Source organism: Sycon ciliatum, chromosome 1 (assembly GCF_964019385.1).
Source record: "Sycon ciliatum chromosome 1, ocSycCili1.1, whole genome shotgun sequence".
NCBI lineage: Eukaryota > Metazoa > Porifera > Calcarea > Leucosolenida > Sycettidae > Sycon > Sycon ciliatum.
In genome coordinates, this window is record NC_088643.1 from 24391707 (window position 1) to 24411393 (window position 19687).

A 19687-nucleotide genomic window follows, 5' to 3' on the forward strand; every position below is an offset into this window, starting at 1 on the left:
GGGGCAGCTAAAGAGGTTAGGCTTACACCGTGCTTCCACATGGTAGGACAAATGTGGATAGGCTGCTAACACGGTTACGCTTACACCCTGACAACCGCATGGTAGGACGAATGCGGCGGGGCTGGTAACCTGGAGTTAAGTGACCAGCTCAAAGGCTTATGGAGTGCTTTGCAGGCCACCTAACAAATACCACCATGTTGTAAGTCCCTATTTATTTGTAATGTTGATATGAGTTGCTTTTGTGGTGAGTCTGGCACCATAGAAAGCGTTAAAGTTGGGTGGGTTTGGGATGGGGAAAATTCTGGCAGAGAGCTGGTTTGTGAGAAAACAGCGAGCCAGAGCAGCAAGCAAGCGTGGAACAACAAATGCTTGAAAGTAGAATCGGTACGCACAGGCAGCTTAGTGAGCCAGCTGCCATGCTAAGCTGACGTCAGTGAAGGGCGCGCAGCCCCCGGTCGTACGTGTTTGCAACATGTGCACGTGGTCGCATTCACAGACAGTGACAAGGCCAGCACAGCGTATCAGCTGTGGTATGGGTAAGGAACAAGTGCAACGTGGACCCTATGCAAGAGAGCCAGCTGAGAGGGTGTTACGTGACTGTTAACTACAGTTAATGCTTCGCATAAACTGATACAGTTGTCCCTCTCTAATCCGGCACTTGTTTATCCAGCACCCTTGCAAACCAGCACACTTTCTGGCAAAACGGATTTTTTCAGTTCATTCTCTACGCTTTAATCCGGCACTTGAATTCCGCCTCCAGCAGCGATTTCCTGCAACAAATCACTCAAACTGCACATAATTCGATTTTCTAATCCAGCAGTTGTACACCGCATACCGTCAGGGAGCATTGTAACATACACAACACATGTAACATACATTTGGGAATATCCTATGCCAGTGCATAGGATATTCACAAATGTATGTTACAGAGACATGCATTCCACAAAGTACTTGGATTGACACAGAAAATCACTACGTTTTGATGTACGACACACACATGTATGTTAACAGGTGGGCCGGGTTGGAGGGCAGGATTTGATAATCCAGCACCCTTGTTTATCCAGCAGAAAATGCCGTTGCAAAAGGTGCCGGATTAGAGAGGGACGACTGTATTTGTATTCTGGTTCAAAGGTCCCAAGTGTGGCTGATTTGCCCTAAATTCCAATGGTTGCAACCACAATATCACCAGGGAATGATATGGAAACCCTCAAATTTTATTCCAGATGCAGAATCAGCATGATACTACTCCCTGGCAGTTCACCAAAATATGCAAATAATTGTGGGAAGAAATTTTGGTGAAAAGTCACGAGAAAAACTGTTTAGGTGTTAATATGGCCCAGCGGCAATCGACGTCACAGTGACTCTCCTTGGGAAAGAACAGCAAGTAATAGTTATATTCGTCCCGGAGAGGGGATGATGCGGACATTAGTGGGACTCTCTACCAACACGTTGACACATACATGTAACACCTGACTCCTCTGAGTTGTTTGTATATGCAATGAATAAGCTACAGTCAATTCAGAAATAGTTGAGGTGACCAGCATCTCTGTACATTCATCGATGAAAACAGTGGCAAAATTACGAATCCTAGCTGAAAAGCTGAATTCAGTCTATGTGTTCATGTCATCACCCAAGTGTTCAATAACTGTACAACCTCTAGTATTTATAAATGTGTAGTTTGAAGTCTAGCATAGGTGGCAATGATTCATAGCCGTAGCAATACGGCGTACTATGCATAACAACACTAGACTCCCAGGCAGCTAGCCATTTGGACTTGCCGTGCCTCAGCCAGCAGAGCGACCCAGAGCGACTGGTCACACTGACAGCACTAAAGCCTCGTGAACAAGAACACATTTTTAAATTGGCTGAAAGCATCACAGATGCAGGGCTCTCTAACTAGCTCTGACAAGAGCAAGCACAGCAAAATGGAGTAGGTAATAACTAAAAAAAAACTCTCGTGGCAAGGTATTCTATAACTGCGGCAGCGCTACTAAGGGACGACGGTAACCCATGTAGCTGCATGCGTGTTGTGGATGTAAGCGTGTGCACACTTGGCTGTTGACAGTGCCTTTTTGTGGTGCTGCGTATTGGCAGGGTGGAACTGCAGCTGAGGACAGACTGTGCTTTGCTGGAAATGGCAGAGACATACAGCAAGCGCCGGTCCACTCTCCTACCCATCTTGCCCGGCTACTATCATGTGCTTGTGCCCTGGGCATCCATGCTTCACAACTGGGACCGGGCAGATGACGACAAGAAGTGTTCCGCTGACACTCGGGGCTTGTTGCGAGGCAAGGCCACCAGCATATCTAGAATAACGTTGAATCCTGCTCCAGGGGAGATGTTCAGTCTGCAGGTGACAGCTTATGATCAGGTGTTGCGCATGAGAGGAACGGCATTGAAAGTCAGGGTAAGCAGATGTATTATTATTATTATTATTATTATTATTATTATTATTATTATTATTATTATTATTATTATTATTATTATTCTCTAAAAAAAATATCGATATTACTTTGTGGACGATCCCTTAAATAGTAATACTATAGCCATGTATAGGGAGGGGAGGAGAAAAAAATCACAAGTGAAAGAAGTCACCGAAGGCAACTGAATAGGTTACAGATAGATCTGCGGGAAAAAGAACCCTTATTATTATTGTCTTTCCCTCAAACTAGTCAAGATATTATTATTATTATTATTATTATTATTATTATTATTATTATTATTATTATTATTATTATTATTTAAATAGGCGTCGAGGCGACAATAGTTTTAGAATTGCGATCAACAGAACGAGCTGAACCGACATTTCACAAAGGCTTTTATTGTTTTCAAAAAACGAGTGGACGCATCAAGCAACACACTCCTTTACACATTATCCCACGTAGCGCACAACTGGAGCGTCCCACGCGGGGAAGACCCCGTAAACAACCACTACCTCCGCCAACACAGGACCTAGCGTCCCATTCGGCAAGTCCACCATTGGCTCCCGTGGCCATGACCAAGTCACTCCCTCCACCAGCGGAGGTGGATGTGGCTTCGGCGACGCCACGTGTGTTGCATGCAGACACGTTTGCATCAGCATCGCTTGCTGCATCACCGGCAGAGACGACAAAAATACCTACCTCAATATCAACGAGACCCAGAAGAACAACTGCTAATTACACCATGACCTATTTCAGTACGGAAGTACCGAGCCAACGTAATACACAACAGGAACGTGAGACGAGGGATGGGAGGAGACGGGACCTGATTGCTCCGAGGCAGGACGTCGTTGAGGAGGATTCGGCCAGTGAGTCCAGTGATTCCGGTGAGTGTGAGAGCGAGAATGATTGTGTGAGTAAGAGTGGGTGCGAGCGTGTGTTTTCTAGTAGGAAGTCATCAGTGTATAAGCATCTTGCATCTCGTCCTGATTGTTGCAAGGTGTATTCTGATTCTTCTTTTTCTGTTTTGTGCCGTGCTCGTCATGGTTATAAGTTGCAGTTGAGTGTGTTAGAAGCTGTTTGTCAACGTATTCATAAGCCTGATCTGTGTGTCCAGAAGGACAGCATTATTCGTTTGAAATTGTTTTAGTGGCAGCTTGTTCTGTCGGTTTGGCTTTGGTTGGCCATGGTGTCATATCTTGTGTCACAGTATACTAGTAGTCCTTACAAGTTCGTTAATTGCTTTCGCAGTTTTTCCTGTTATTACCTTAGTGCTAGGATTATCATTTTCATAGGTGTTGTTTCTTCTCACTCCATTTCTCTTTATTAGTATCTTTCTGGATTGTTTTTCATTAGTACAACGTAGCTTCCTGAGGAGTGTTGTGCGAAAACTAGTTCGAAGTACAAATTTTTTGTTCATCATTTTTTTTTCCATATCACATTTTTTCTTTCTTCCACGTTCTTCACTGCCTTCGTATCCACTCGTTTTTTGAAAACAATAAAAGCCTTTGTGAAATGTCGGTTCAGCTCGTTCTGTTGATCGCAATTCTAAAATTATTATTATTATTTTTTTTTTTTTTTCCATTATTATTATTATTATTATTATTATTATTATACTATTATGTGAGATGAAATAAAACAGGAATTATTATTATTATTATTATTACTTGCATGTACGCGTTGGAGTCAACCATGCAAGCATGATCCACAACTTCGCTTATGCTGAACATGATAAACAGGACTATGACAGGGAAAAAATGAGCTAGAACGATGATAATAAAAATTATGATAACTATACAATGTTAGCTCATTGGTATTGAAGATATGTCATTTATGAATATGTCTATTTATGAATATTGCAGCCTGAGTGATAATGATAGTGCTATTTTCCTGAGTTTGACTGTTTCAGGATCTGTTGGAATATCACAATGCACAGACCCTCATGCATAGATCTCAACATGCTGGTCTGTCATGGGCAATGGCTCGCAGGCTCTGCAGAGCCTCTGCCATGGTCTACTATTGAGCAATCCAGCATTGGCTTGGCGCAGATCTCCCACCATAAAGGCATAATAACCATGATAACTACAGCCGAGAACCACGTAGTACATATAGTGGAAAGCTACACAAGATGGGCAACCCATTTTCATGTACAGACAATTTGCAAAAGCGTTCCGAACATTCAGGGAGGAGACATTACTTGCATGACACATTGGCAGAACGAACAAGGCAGACTCGAAGTTACCTGCAGGGCTTGACGAGCAGCGAAACGGCTAAAGAGGGAATGGAGCGGAGTGTTAGAGCACGCGGACGGCCAGTGTCATCGTGGGGTCGCGACTTGCAGCTGTTCGGCTTGTTGGTCACCCGGAGCTCCGTCAACGCGGGCATGGAGCTAATGCGAGCGCGTGGCCGAGGTTGCGCTGACTAGTTGGCGGCGGCTAGCCGAGCTTGACGACTTGTACTACGGCCTCAGTAACGGAGCTGCCACCCAACACCTGAAACACAGTGGCTGCAGAGTCTTGGAAGCAGATATACATACTACATAACCTGAATCATGTTTGACCAAGGAGTTTTCACATCACACCGGAAAAGTAAACAAAATTGCAAAGTTGCCACAGTAAAACCTGGGTTAAGCGACTTCTGGTATTAACGACCACCTGATTTTAAAGACTGTTTTTCCATGCACAAGCAAGTCAGCATAGAAACTGTACTGGAAACAGTGACCACCTGGGTTGTGCGACCAACTACCAACTTTTAGTGTACCACGTGCCATATAGGACCTGTATACAGAGACCATAAGTGACGTCCGGGCTGGCGTGCTTGACCAAAAAATGATTGAAGTGCGCTCAGAAGGGAGTGCATGCCTTATGGAAGCAACAAGTGACAGTGCAGGGGGGAGGGGGGTTGCATGCATTTGAATGAGGTGTGCTTTGTCTGAATAAAATGTTTCTGTCCTGCCACTTGTCCATATGAGTACATGGAAGTGTGTGGACAGTTCGGTGTGCCCCGAAGGTATGGGACATTGGTCTAAAGACCGCTTTTGCCGCTCGCACTGTGGGGCGGTCAATTAAACCAGGTTGTATTGAGAGTCATGCTCCAGGGAAGCATCACAGAAACACATCACTGGTAGCTACATACCGGCAAAATTGAATACTGTTCCGTGTACATGCTTTTACTTTAGCCTAGTATTAACTTCAGGTGAAATTTTGTTTGCATGATATCAATATGGTATTGCAGTGCACAGACAGGAGCGGTCAGGCCTTAAATGTGTTTTAAAAAGAAGGTTATTCTCCAGAAATTCACCGGAAACATTTTCATCTTCATATCGCCGCTATTGTCATGCTGTTACCTGTGTAGCAACGTTATATGAGACGCTAGAAACCTGTATTTAATGCAAGAGCAAATGTATAGCCGAGAAGTAGAGCCATGAACCAAGGCATAAGCTGTTTCAACTTGTGCAGAACAGTGACTCTTGCAAAGTAGAATGTGAGGTAAAGCCACTACACTGTATCTAGCCTGACGTGTGTTACCACTCGAATGCCGCACGCCGCACAGCGTGGGTTACTGTGAGAACTGAGACCTGTATCCGTGCTGTTTGTCGGTATGCACGCTCACAGTAATGCGATCATCAGAGTGTTCTAAAGTGATAACACGTTGTGGTCATTGCAGGTAGATTGTACGGAGATGGTGCGCAAACAAGGTCGAACTCACGATACTTGCAATAGCTTGGCACACGTGGGGAGCATGTATTTGGAATCCCAATAGTCCTTCAGCAAACGTGGAGTGCAGTGTGCACGCATGCCACTTATTGGTAAGCAATGTTCTGCACATACCCTGGATGCGCTGCAGGTTGTTTCCGAATACCCTGTGGTGATGGGACACATGAGCTATCTCATCCTGCCAGACCTTGGCCAGGTCTTCTTTTCTGCGGATCCCATTCAGAACATCTCGCTGTACGGGCCACCCGGTGCCATTGGATCCATTGAGCTCAGCGTGAAGGGTAAGCCGGTGCACAGCTGTTATGTCTTGATTGACGTTACTGTCCGGCTGGGCTTTGTATTGAGGGGCAATCCAATGCTTCTGCTAGCACTCCATACAAACACCTCAAATGATGATGCAGTCATATATTCTCTATGTACGTAGCCAAGAGTACGTAGCCCCCCCCCCCCCCCCCCCCCCGAATTATGTAGCTCCAGTCTACATCTCCAGCCCATGGGGTCTGGGATGGCAGAACTGCACATCACGGTACAACCACGTACACACTATTGGCACCCTACTCGGCATGACAGATACTGAGAGTTGTATGCAGTCCTGCTTCGGGCGCAGGTCTCCGGTGGTCACTTTGCACTGTTTTCCAGCGTAGCTTTTTGAACACACACCTTCAAAATACAATTATGTAGGCTAAGAGTGTTAATAGGGCGATACATTCTATTAAACTGCTGCAGCTTCTGCTGTTGCTGCTGTTGCTACTGCTGCACCATCTGCTGTTGCTGCTGCTGCTGCTGTTGCCGGTGTCACTGCTGCTGCTGCTGTTGTTACTGACATCTTTTTACTTTGCCAAGTGAACACGCACATAGAGCCTTTTCACCATTTCCTAAAAATCGCGATAATTTTGTGGAAGAAGAATTGTCTTCTAACACACCATGCCTGATAATGTTTATTTCTCTACTCCCTACTTCTGTGCCAACACAAGGTGAGATCACATTCAAGGATCTCTGGGACTCGTTTCTGTCTCTGACAATCCCGTTTCGTCTGCGCCAGTGTCACCAAGGCTTCCTGAAGATGGATGAAACAAACAAAACCGTAAGGCAATGGGCTCATAGAGAGCAAGTCGTTTAATTGATCTACACATTTCTCATACCCATACATCTTCATGACACTCTCTCAAACGGTCTCTGCGTTACACTAAAAGAAGAAAAAAAGAGATAATCTTAAATTGAAACAAGGAAAACGGTGGGGCACAAGTTATGCGTTAGAGTCCACCAACTAAACCAGGTTTTGAACAGTCAGACGTGCACAAGGTAGCACCAGACTGACAAGGAGTACTGAGACATTCCACAGCAAGGAAGTGAGCTTGAGCACTGCTCGATAGCGCTAACCAACGGCCTTTCGACTTGGAAGGTTCATGGATATTAGTGATAATTCCAAAGAGGGAAAGGTCTGACTGAAGGTCACACAACTACCCAATAATGGCAATATAAGGGCACAGAAGAATAATGCAAGTGAGATAATGCATGTAACCTCGTTCTAAAATAGTTAGCGCATGGCAAGAAGGGCCTTATGGCTTGTTTGTGCCCTTCAGGTTAGCCATCGGGTCTACGGCCCTCAGGCTAACTAGGCTGTGGGGCACTAACAAGGTAAAAGGCCCTCCTTGTCATGCACTTACCTACAACTAGTACTACTACTGCTCTGTATGTACAACATTAATATAATAATATTGATTGGCGCGGTAAAACTTGAGCTAAAACACTCCTTTCGCTAAATTTGCTAAAATATAACCGGCGCTAAAATTAGCCGTTGTACAATAGTGCTTCTGCTGAAAATTGATCATTGCTCTGTGTCTCTGTATCTCTGTCTGTCTGTCTGCTTTCCGAAGAAGACACCTGTCAAAACGTCAAATATGTCAGTGTCTCTCAGGGTCAAATACTGCTCCTGCACTGTGGTTTGCTTTTATCAAGAGTACATAACCAAGAGTGTGCAACTCTTATCTCGAGCTGTGATTGGTTCACCCACGGTGGAATTTTTGTATTGCGTCATTCTTTGGCAGAAGCACGATCAAGTGTGTATGCTTTCCCGCGCTTGTTTTGTAGATACGGTGAGAGTTCATCAGGTTCAAGACACATCGATCTATCGTCTGTTGTTCTGCTTCGACTACCGTAGCTGTGATGTGCACATTCTTTGTACTTTGATCTCTGGCTACGCATGATGGCACCAGTGAGCCAAACGGCCGCCGAAGACTGATTTCATAAAAGAACATTCCACCATGGGCTGGGGATCGTCGAGTTGCACACTCTTGGTTATGTACTCTTGCTTTTATCCAGTTGCCTGTCTGTTCGTCTGTCTGTGTGTCTGTCTGTCTGTGCGTCTGTCTGTGTATGTCTGTCTGTCTGTCTGTCTGTCTATCTGTCTGTCTGGGTGTCCGTGTGTCTGTCTGTTTGTGTGTCTGTCTGTGTGTCTGTCTGTGTGTCTGTCTGTCTGTTCGGCAAAAGCTTGATATCCATACGATGACACATGCCAGCACAGGTCCAGCCAAGGAATTCACAAAATGGCAACAGTGGATAGGCGGACCACACAACAGAACCAAGACTACACCGATTGATACTGGTGTGTTAACGTTTCGACGGTTGTCTTGTTCGGAATGATAATGAGGAAGATAACCGTCAAAACGTTGATGTACTCGTGTCAATCACTCTAGCCTTGCCCTTGTTGTGCAGTCCGCCTATCCACTGTTGTATTGTTTGTCTGTCTCCCTGTCTCTCTCCCCTGTTCCTTCTCTTTCTCTGCAAATGTGGCTGCCCAAAACTGGTACCGTAAGATAGGCGCACACAAACCGTGTTACCCAAGCAGAATCTTTATAGATGTGCGACTAGGCCCGACAACCTACACAGCATGCAATCCATGCTTTAGCACACCGTTGACTTCGCGTGCGCTGCTGCTTTGTTTGGCTTGCATTGCATGTAGGCACGGGAGCTGGTCAATACATTCAGCTCTCCTTCTTCTTCGCATAATCTGACGGGAATCAGAAAGAAGATCAAGTCGCAGATGGGCTGCCAGTGTGCGAAAACGTTCCCATGCGTGAAAGCGTGTAGTTCAAGGGGAAAGAAGGCGTATATTAGCAGAAACTGCTGGGCAGGAAATAGCAAGGAGGTGAGGCCCATCGGTAAAAGGCCTGGGTCGTATGGATTTGACAGGACTTGGTTCAACTTATCCATTGAAGAGTTCTCCAGTAACAAAACCCGCTATGATCCGATCGGCAGTTACGACCAAGAACTGAATGGCTTTGCTGCAGAGACGTGCCCGTTGGGCCTGTGTTCGCCACAGCTACGCGGCCATGACGTGTGGGTGATCGGAGATCATAACCCGTGCGCTAGCCTGTGCAACTGTGGAGGTCCTCTTTGCACAATCTGCAAGACTGGATACAGGTATACAATGAACTTCATTGTAAGTACTCGTACAGTGTTAGGCACGGTAATATGCAGTAAGACCTGTATTAAAATATGACCTGCAGTGCAAGACCACTTGTTTTGGGAGACTGGTGATTTTAGAGGCCCCAGACCATGCTCTACCTCCACATTCATACCTGTGTAGAGAGGCCACCTGTCTTGGGAGACCTGTCAAGTCAGGCCCTAGACCATGCTCTACCTCCACATTCATTCTGACCTGTGTGGAGAGACCACCTGTCTTGAGAGACCTGTCAAGTCAGGCCCTAGACCATGCTCTACCTCCACATTCATTCTGACCTGTGTAGAGAGACCACCTGTCTTGGGAGACCTTTTTAAGTCAGGCCCTAGATCATGCTCTACCTCAACGTACATGTACATTCCAACCTGTCTAGACACCACCTGTCCACTAAGATTGGTATCATTCTATGCACCATGGGGTGATCACCAAACACAGGATACACTGTTGTACACTTAATGAAGCAGACTTGTATTTAGCAACCTCCCTAGTGTGAGGCTGCCTGCTTTCAGAGAGCGGTAATCACAACCAACAAAAGTTACAAAACATGTTTCAAATCCATGCGCATGTGCAGTGTCTGCTCCAGCGCCGGGTGAGCTGGGTAATCCACCCGGTTGGGCGGCGCTTGGACCCGGTTGAAAATATAGTACCGGGTCACCTGTGACCCGGTTGGTACTTTACACTTTCGAACTTTGAAAGGACTGACTACATGGCTTGTATGTGTCAGATACTTCTTCTTCTTTCGTAATTTTCTCATTCCTGTCCTCTCTTTTCTAAATGCGGCTTATCCATTCGCCTTCATATCATTGGGCCTACAGTCCGTTTCAAAAAGATTTACAATCCTGGCGATCGCCCGCGGAGTTTGGCGTCTTACCGTATGAGCACTCGAGCGCTGCCTGGAAAAACTCACTGTGAACTCGAAGAAATATTCCGCGCGAAAGCAGGAAAAATGACAACTCACTCACGTTGACACAGTCATGTACGTCTGGTTAACAACAAACGAGTTCTTCCTCGTATCGATAATGGAGTCAGAGAGGACATGTCGAAACGAAAGTGTTGTAAATGTTGACGAGCTGCATGGGTCCGTTTTGTGACCAAAATAGTGTCTTTGAGCTGCGATGCATTTTACTCACCGTGTGACGAAAACGACATCGACACGGACTCATTCCCAAGGCCATGACTTGACAAAGCTATCCGTGTGACTTCGACGACATTTTGAGAAAAGCAGACGCTTGTGAACGCTGATAGAAGACGGCGTTGACTGCTAAATTCAAATAAATTGGTGATCTTGAAATACTAAAATAAATCTCAAGAAGCTACAGCGCGATGACTTCCATTATAATTCACTCACACCATTGCAGGGTTGTGGGTGTGTTCACATGGCGTGAGCCAGTCAAGTGTCAGTCAGTTCGGCAGGAAGCGCGAGCTCCAACAACAAGTCGTTTGGTGCAGCCAGATGGCTGCACCAAACGACTTGTTTGTCTTGTAGCAGCTTGATCACCAAAACAATGAAAAAAAGTTTGACTTGAGGATAGGTTGGGATTTGAACTCACAACTTCATGGTCAGCAGACAGCATTCATAACCACAAGGCCAAAAAGGAAAGGATAAATCGTGGGTTTTGATAAAAAATCGATACTGGCTTCCTGGGCAAATTGTAAACCATGGGAAAAGGCCGGAAACCTGGCCGAAATTCTAACTCCTTAACGGTTGGTCCAATTGTTCCGAAACCTTCACAGAACAATTTGCCGTGTCCTAACAAGCCATTCTATGTACTTTGTTGTCCAAATTTCCCTTATCTTCATACTTTTTAAGACCCAAACCTGATTGTGAATCTTTTTGAAACAGACTATAGTTCCCGTTTATTGTCCGAATTAAAATAAACCAATCAACCAGTTAAAGCATGTGACTCGGCTGGTGAGACAGCGCCAGATACATGTGTACCCGGCTCCGACCCGGTTGAAATGGTTGCGCCAGGTACATGTGTACCCGGTTGTCCTACAATCCTAGAGCAGACACTGATGTGAGAAAGACAACCTCCCTATGTGAAGTCTGGCTTCCGCCCTTCCATTATGGGGTACAGGAAGAACTGCTATAGGCAAACATTGGCCCCCGTCTGATTTGACTGTGTGTGTGTTTCGTGTGTTTCGTGGGTGCTTGCGTGCGTGCGTGTGTGTGTGTGTGCGTGTGTGTGTGTGTGTGTATGTGTGTGGTGTGTGTGTGTGTGTGTGTGCGCGTGTGTGCGCGCGCGCGTGTGTGTGTGTGTGTGTATGTGTGTGTATCTGTGTATTGTGTATCTGTGTACATGTGGTGCGTGTACGTGCGTATGTATGTGTTATTTGTATGTATGTGTGTTTCCTTTCTGGTTGCATACTCAGTCATGTGTGGATTGCAGCAAGCGTTTTCAGGTGCCAATAGGTGTATACTTTGCTCTGAGCTTCGCCATTCAGCTTGTCGTCTTTGCTATTCTCCTCTTTCTGAACGTCGGTCTCACACCAAGCCTAGATACATGGATTCTTTTCACACAGGTGAGGGGGGGGTACATTGTTTGTGTGTTCGTGTGTGTGTGTGTGTGTTTGTGTGTATGTGTGTGTGTGTGTTCGTGTGTTTGTGTGTTTGTGTGTGGGGGGGGGGGGGGGAGGTGGGATGGAGGTGTCGGCACACTGCTGGTGTTGATCCATGGTGTGCATACTTGCCAACCATACCGGTTTTCTCGATATACTACCGGAAAATTAGGGTAACTCAGGGATGAATTTATCCGGTATCGCATCGCAGTTTGCTACGCAAAATCGATCTACTGCTACTCAAAATGACAGTGACACGCAGAAAACTGCCATACATACATGTACAGGCTATCCATGCTTTTGTAGCTTACGCCACAATTGAGATTTTGCATAGCAAAAACTGCTATGCAAACACACGACAGTAAATTCATCCCTGTAACTACAGTAAAACCTGTAATGGCGACCACTCGGATATGGCGACCACTCGACCATGGCGACCACTTTTCCTTGTCACGGACGCATTCACATTCAAAACACCTCGGATAAGGCGACCACTCGCTCAACGCGACCGGCGACCACCCACCCGCGACCGCTTTGTACAGTGCTAGTCATGTAAATGTATGCATTGCATGGTGCACCATGCATGGTAGATCTACACATCAGTGCAGGAAGTGTAGATGTACATGGTGCATGCACGACATTTGACATGTCTGAGGACCCCAGGCACATGAGTCGTGCTAGAGTAGCATAGGTGCGTGCACTGTGATGCACTGATCAAAATGATGTATCACACGTGGATATGGTCACGTGACCCACTGAACCTGGATAAGAAGACCACCTGGCCACGGCGACCACTTTTTCTCGTCCCTTGAGGGGTCGCCTTAGACAGGTTATTTCACTGTATCTGCATACGGGATGTTTGACTTTGATCAAAAAACTACCGGAATTGGCACAGTAGGTGTGCACGTGTGCAGGTAGCACACGTGCCAGTATGTTGCGCCGGGGACCAATACGTACAGAACACATGACCAAGACCAAGACAACCAGACCACGGACGAATCACACGGGACTCTCATTCCCAGACCAAACTAGCACTGCGCATGTACAGCATTCACTTGACTGTCACTTTCACACAGACAGAAGCAGGTTCTCACACTCTGACAACGTGTACCCTTGCATGCACCACATACCAGTACCATAAACGTCACACATCATACCATACTTGCACGTACACTTAGACCATAATTATATGACATCAGACACTGGACTCTACGAGACAAGAACCGAATACAACAACATGCGTAAATAATAGTCGAACGGAATTTCGCAATATATGTCCAGTGCAGTGCATTATGTGCAATTATCAATTGTCAAAATGGCCGCACCTGCTCCAGTCGAAGCGCTAGAAACTCTGTCCAAAGTGAACTTTGACCATGGCACATCGATCGTGGTGAGGACCTAATGTCTTTCTTAGCCTACCATGGCAGTGGAACGCAAAATTCCATACTTCATTTCCATGGTTACCATGGGCTGTTACCATGGAATTTCGTAATATGCCTGGTACTATCACGTCTAAAATTTGTGGACTCCTTCATTAGCCGCTTAGCAACAGGTCAGGGTCAAGTATTAGGTCAATGTTAGAATAGAGGCTTTGCAGCATGTCTGTGTATGATGGTCCTACCGGTAGGTCGTACCTGTACGACCGAGGTCTATGCAAGCTATCATTAATGTATGGTGACAGAATGCTACAGGCGCTAACTGCTTGCCATCTTGTTGCTGTGCTAACACTGCGCCTGTCCCGACGTCCAATGCGGCATCTGGGACCAGAACGAACGTGAGAGCTGTACTTTGACTATGACACCTTGCATTGGTGTCACTTGCACACTGGCAGCCTTGTTAGGTTTTGACATTGTACATAAATAGCGTAACGTAGATAGTGCTTGTGCTACTTGCCACACATGACACTTGGGGTGCTACATACCGCACCTGTGCTGGCTGTAACTCTTGGCACCTATTGCAGTCTACTCTAGCACCCTTGGCATATATAGTTAGGCCTCAGTAGTCATCCAGTTGCATTCTGGACAATAAACCCAGCTCATTGGTGGCAGCAGCTTTATTTTGATCAGCTTGGGAGATGGCAGCAAAACTGCGGCAGGGATCCAGAATCTCGGCGAGTTGAGAGTGTGTATCGCTGCCTGCAGAAACACGAGAGTGCTGAATGAGAAGCTGAAGGATGTGTTTGGGTCACAGTAGGCCAAGCTGTGGGCAGATGACAAGGAGTTTTGGGCTTGCATCATCATGCAGCAACTCCGTGGAGAGCCACTACTATGGCTGAGGCAAGAGGAGAATAGAGGATGTGCTCAAAGATGATGGGAGGTTATTAAACTACTGGAGGGATGGTATGGCCACACAAGAGCCAGGGTGGCATATATAAACGGCTTGGAAGAATCGGTACAGGAGTCTGGAGAGACTACATCACCGTTCCTGAGTCGTCTCCAGCAGCTGGCCGGCACAGCATTTCCGCACCCCGCGGGAGAGAGTGCTGTCGAAATTTGTAAGAAGCGTGAGGGATCAGCTTTTGATGGAAGAGTTGCAAGTGTACGGTTTCATAAGGGAGGAATCATGTACGGCAAAAGTGCTAGAGTAGTCAGCAATAGGTACGTAGAGTTGCAGGTAGCATAAGTACAGGTATGTTGCACCCCAAGTGTCATGTGTGGCAAGTAGCGCAAGCACTACCTACGTTACGCTATTTATGGACAATGTCAACACCTAACAAGGCTGTGTGCAAGTGACACCAACGGAAGGTGGCATCGTCAAAGTACAGCTCTCACCCCCCCCCCCCCCCCCCCTCCTCCTCCGCCGAAACTCAAGCCAGCTCTCACAATGCCATGCAATGGCATTATACTATTTCTATATTTAGAGAAAGGTGACGAGTTAAGAGTAACTATCCACCACTGTAATTAGTTACAGTCAGAAAGTCGGTGCGCTTACCTTCCCCTCTTTGGTCTCTCCTTAACCTAGAACCTTCCGAGTTGGAAGGCTGTTGATTAGCGGCGCTTCGTAGATGTGTTGAAGCTAGGTGTCAGGCCGTCGAATGTCTCAGTACTCTACTCTGTCAGTTTTGTGCCTAGCTGTTGCACTTTCTGGCTGTATTACAGTATCTCGTAACCATGTGTTCCTTTCCCTTCTCTAAATGTATTATTGGCTCAACATCCGAGTTTACTTTGTTATATGTTGTGTTATGGTACTATGTTAGGTTATGCCATACAAAATTTGAAGACATGGTTGCAAAAAAAGAATCAGAAGTGGGTGTGTTATGTGTTGCATTTAAAAGTATGGTGTTTTCAAGCAACTCACCACATTGTCTGTCTTCTTTTGTGACCTCAAACAGGCATTCTATTGCATTCATTTTGACAACAACTACAGCAGAGAGATATTTCACAACATCATCACGTTTGGACTTGGTCGTCTTTGCATCACGGAAGACATTGATGCTCTGGTGCGCGTCCTTGCACTGGTGATAAGCCCATTCTACAGCCTCACTATACTCGCGGTTATCTACCTTGCAGCGCGACGGGCCACCAGGCTGCAGCTTTTGCAGCGCCTACAGAGTCGCCACTCTATCCGCCATGTCTTCTGGCTGGTCATCATTGTCTCGCACTGCCTCATGGTACAGCTAGCCGGCTCGCTGCTCAGCTGCTCAAAACTGAACGGCAAGAGTGTTCTGAACATAAGTGCAGATATTCAGTGCTTCACTGGTAAGCACATGGGCTACGTCTTGCTTGCCATCGCATCGCTCCTGGTTTTCGTGCTACCCCCGCCCATGCTCCTGATATGGCGGCCCACGCACATCTGGCCCGCGCTGACGGGGTTCTTCGACGAGGCGATGCACATCTACGTTCCGAACAAGCCCTGGTGGGCCAGTGTCAACATGTTGCGACGGGTCGTCTACACAATGGCATTGCCAATCATCAGAAACAGTCAGCATCGGCGAGTGTTCCTCTGCATCTACACGGGTGCATTACTGGCGTTACATGGATACATACGGTAAGTGAGATTAGGCTCTCAGCTTCCACTTCCCCCATTTGCCGATCATTTTTCTAGTGTTGAAACGAGCGTACCTATAACAAACGAGCGATCTGTTCCACTAACGAGCAACCTAACGAGCGAGCTAACAAGTTTTATTGATGTGGCCAATATGATTACACTGTACATTATTTTTTATTTTTTTTCTAAGTTCGATATTTTTCACCTGGTTCAAATTATCACCGCCGGTATTTGGGGTTGCTGCTGCTTCACTTTCGGGCTGCTGTTTGGTGTCAAGATGTCTTTTCAGCGCCGTTGTTGAGCAGCCTTTGGAAGAATAGACCGTTTTCAAAGATTGCAAGTAGCCCTGTTCTTCGCTGAATCGCGGGAGAAAACTTCCAAACGACTGAGCGTAACTTTCAATCGAATGGAGAGTTGACAGAAGCATGTCCTGCGACAGGTCAGCAGATGCGAAACAAGACATCATTAGGGTCCACCAAAGCTGCAATGACAACTGAAACAACTCAGTGTCGTGCAGGTATACAGTCACTGTAACTGAGAGTGATTTTCACTTCGAGCGGGACTGGACTCTCGATCGACCAGGGAGTTGTAAAATAATCTACGACTCCCCGCGGTGCCCAGTCGACATGTACTGCCATGTGTACGGAGTACGGTGTACAGTGTTCTTTAGCGCAAACGAGCTGGCCGCACTAACGAGCCAAGTTTCTGGCGAGCGAGCTAACGAGTACCCGGTGAGATCGTTTCAACACTAAATTTTTCTTACTGCAATGCCTCTGTATTGTTGGCCATTCCGTCCGATCATGCAGTGCTGCCAACCTTCCGTATTATTCTGTATCTGTACGGGAAATCACTCCTTCATCCGCAGTACGGAATTTGATCCAAATGGTACGGAAAATTGAACAGCATCAATCAGCTACAGGTATTTATGTAGAAGCATGACAAGCACAAGCCGAGGATGAATATCCCTGTGCTGCCAAAGCGCGTGCATGCCATGCTTCAACTACATGTAGCACAAAATTCTGTCGTGGTACAAGTCCCACATGTTTTACACTAGGAAATTCAGCCACCGACAAGCATGTGCCGGAGTGTCAAAAAGCACAATGCAAGCAATGCACACTGCAGTACATTGGTGGTACGGAGAAACACTGCAAAATACGGAAAATCAAAAGCACGGTACGCAAAACGGACTCAGTTGGTTGACGGCACTGATCATGTGCAGCAGACGGTGCAACTCAACCTACACATGCATCTGTCTGAGTGTACAGTGTGCTGTCTGAGTGTACAGTATTGTCTGTCGATCCTGTGTGCCTGTCTGTATGTCTTTGTGTCCGTGTGTCTGTCAGTGTGTCTCTCTGTGTGATGGGTGTTCTAGCTGGACCTTTGCTGGTGTGTCGCTATGGAGCTCTTGCTTGATGACTGTATGTAGGCATGTCTGTGTGTGCGTGTCTGTGTGTGTCTGGTTGTGTGGGTGTGTGAGTAAAAAATGAAGGAAGAAGGTAAAAAAATGAAAATAGGGATTCACCGGTCAGAAAAAAGCTGCTCCAATCAGCCGTATGGTGTAGGCCAGCCTAAAATTAGTGGCGGTCATTTCATCAGCTTTGCAAGCTGTTAAATGGTGTAATCCTAGCACAAGTTGCTATGTCTAGCATAGCTGTTCGCTCTCATCGCTTCCGCGATGGGCATGTCTGAGTCTGAATCTGAGTGTGTGTGTGTAAAAATGTAAAAAATGGATACCCTGATGCCGTCAATCCTTTTTCTGCACCTTGTTCTCACCCACTTACTGAGGTGTGGTGAGCCCATAAGTGGGATCATTTTCAAGTCCACCCAGAGTGTTTGGGATTTCAGGGGGTGTCGGCCATTGGGCGGTTCAATAGCCAATTGAGTCATCTTTCCAAGATTCCTTTTGAGTCTCTCTCCCCTCTCCCGGGGAGACCCACGCGACCAGTTTTGGCAGTGAGCAACAAGTACAAGTGCGTGTGTGTGTGTGTACGTGCGTGCGTGCGTGCGTGCGGGTGCGTGTGTGTGTGTGCATCAATAGACCATTTCGACGCAATGCTCGCCTGTGGAAGTTCAACGACTTTGACAACACAGTCGAGTTTGTCTCACTGTTTTCCTTACTGGTCTTGTCGGTAGTACGCATTGTTCAACTGGATATGCAGTTTGGCAGTGAGCACAGAAACAGCCTTGCTCCAATAATCGTCTACTCCCTGGTCAGCACTCTTCCATTGAGCGTTTACGTCTATCGCTTTGTCCGTAGCTGGAGAAATGTGCTGGGACAAAAAGGGCGCGAGCCGCTTGTTGTGCTGTGGGACGAATCAAGCGAAGAAGGAGCATTCAGGCTTGCACAGAGGCGAGAGCTTGCAGTGCGGCAAGCTGACAATGCGGGTTCAGACTCGGAAAATCTATGTACACCTACATGCAGTCCCTCTGCCGCTGATGACATCCAGGGCAGTGGCAGCAGCAGCAATGGGCAACACATCGAGCTGAGACCGAGTGCCAGTGGCAGCAGTCGCAGCCTGAAGCGCTCCAGCGACCTACGAGAGCCGCTTCTAATGGATGAGATGGTAGCCAGCACTGAGCGCAGTCTGCGGGAGGCCGCTGCCTCTCCTGGACATTCACTGCAATCTCCATTGAAACGCCCATCACGCAAGCAAGAAAAGCAGAGCAGAAAGGCCAAGTGGTTTTCCAGATATCGGAAATCATGATAAAAATGAAGGAAGGTAAGCACTTTCTTTGCTCAAAAATGTTTTGTTCAAAGAGGAGGGTAAAGCAGTGTGAAGTACCGCAGTGTGTCACTTTAGATTTAATTGTTCACCCATCCATGCTTTTGGAACATGAATAGCACAGCGATAATCCAACTCCATGCCTGCGACTCAATAATAGTGTGCTTACACAACGCGTGTGCTAGATGAATATCACGTCACATCTTTGCCAAGCCAGTTTTGCAAACCCTAACCTTGTCCTTAGTGCAAACAAAGATAATGAACTTTGCAGTGGCGTCAAACTCCGTGTGTCTCAATGAGAACTCAATAAATGCACTCACATGCATTTTTCCTAATGTTTTGCACTGTGATTGCAATTTCTAGCTGCACGCCTCGCCTGTAGAGTTTATTTGTGATGCCAAGCCTACCAATGGATGTGTGCCTTCCCCAGACAGTACTGTTGTATCTCATTCGTGAGCTTATCGACACAGCACAGAGAAAGCGGTAGGGTGTCATAAATGCTTTAAAAAAAAAGGACTCTGTAAGTCTTCACTACCGTTTTATTCATTTCCTTTCATACTTTTTTACTTTTCAAATCTTGGCGCAAATTTTACGTGCTGTTGAAAACCATTCTGCTCATTATCTCTCTTGCTTCATAGGATGAAACATGAATGGCAATGCATTAGAAGTGTGAGTCTCTCATATTATACGATTACGTGTGTCCCCATGCTTTCCTTGAAACAATGCTCCTACAGACACTGCTCACAGCATGGGAAAGGGCTCATTCATTAGCGTACATCACAGCATGGCTAACCTGCTTTGTCAATATCAAATTCCTTT

General features: G+C 46.4%; 1 protein-coding gene across 1 annotated transcript in view; it reads left to right on the forward strand.

The window, feature by feature from the left end:
- Positions 1 to 19556, forward strand: part of LOC135819574 (uncharacterized) — a 44369-nt gene extending 24813 nt beyond the window's left edge. The window contains exons 7-13 of the mRNA XM_065332812.1: positions 2095 to 2407; positions 6267 to 6417; positions 7111 to 7220; positions 9099 to 9578; positions 11973 to 12122; positions 15490 to 16145; positions 18184 to 19556. Of these exons, the coding sequence (XP_065188884.1) occupies positions 2095 to 2407; positions 6267 to 6417; positions 7111 to 7220; positions 9099 to 9578; positions 11973 to 12122; positions 15490 to 16145; positions 18184 to 18850 (2527 nt within the window). The 3' untranslated portion in view covers positions 18851 to 19556. The remainder of the gene's footprint in view (positions 1 to 2094; positions 2408 to 6266; positions 6418 to 7110; positions 7221 to 9098; positions 9579 to 11972; positions 12123 to 15489; positions 16146 to 18183) is intronic.
- The last annotated feature ends 131 nt before the right edge of the window (positions 19557 to 19687 follow it).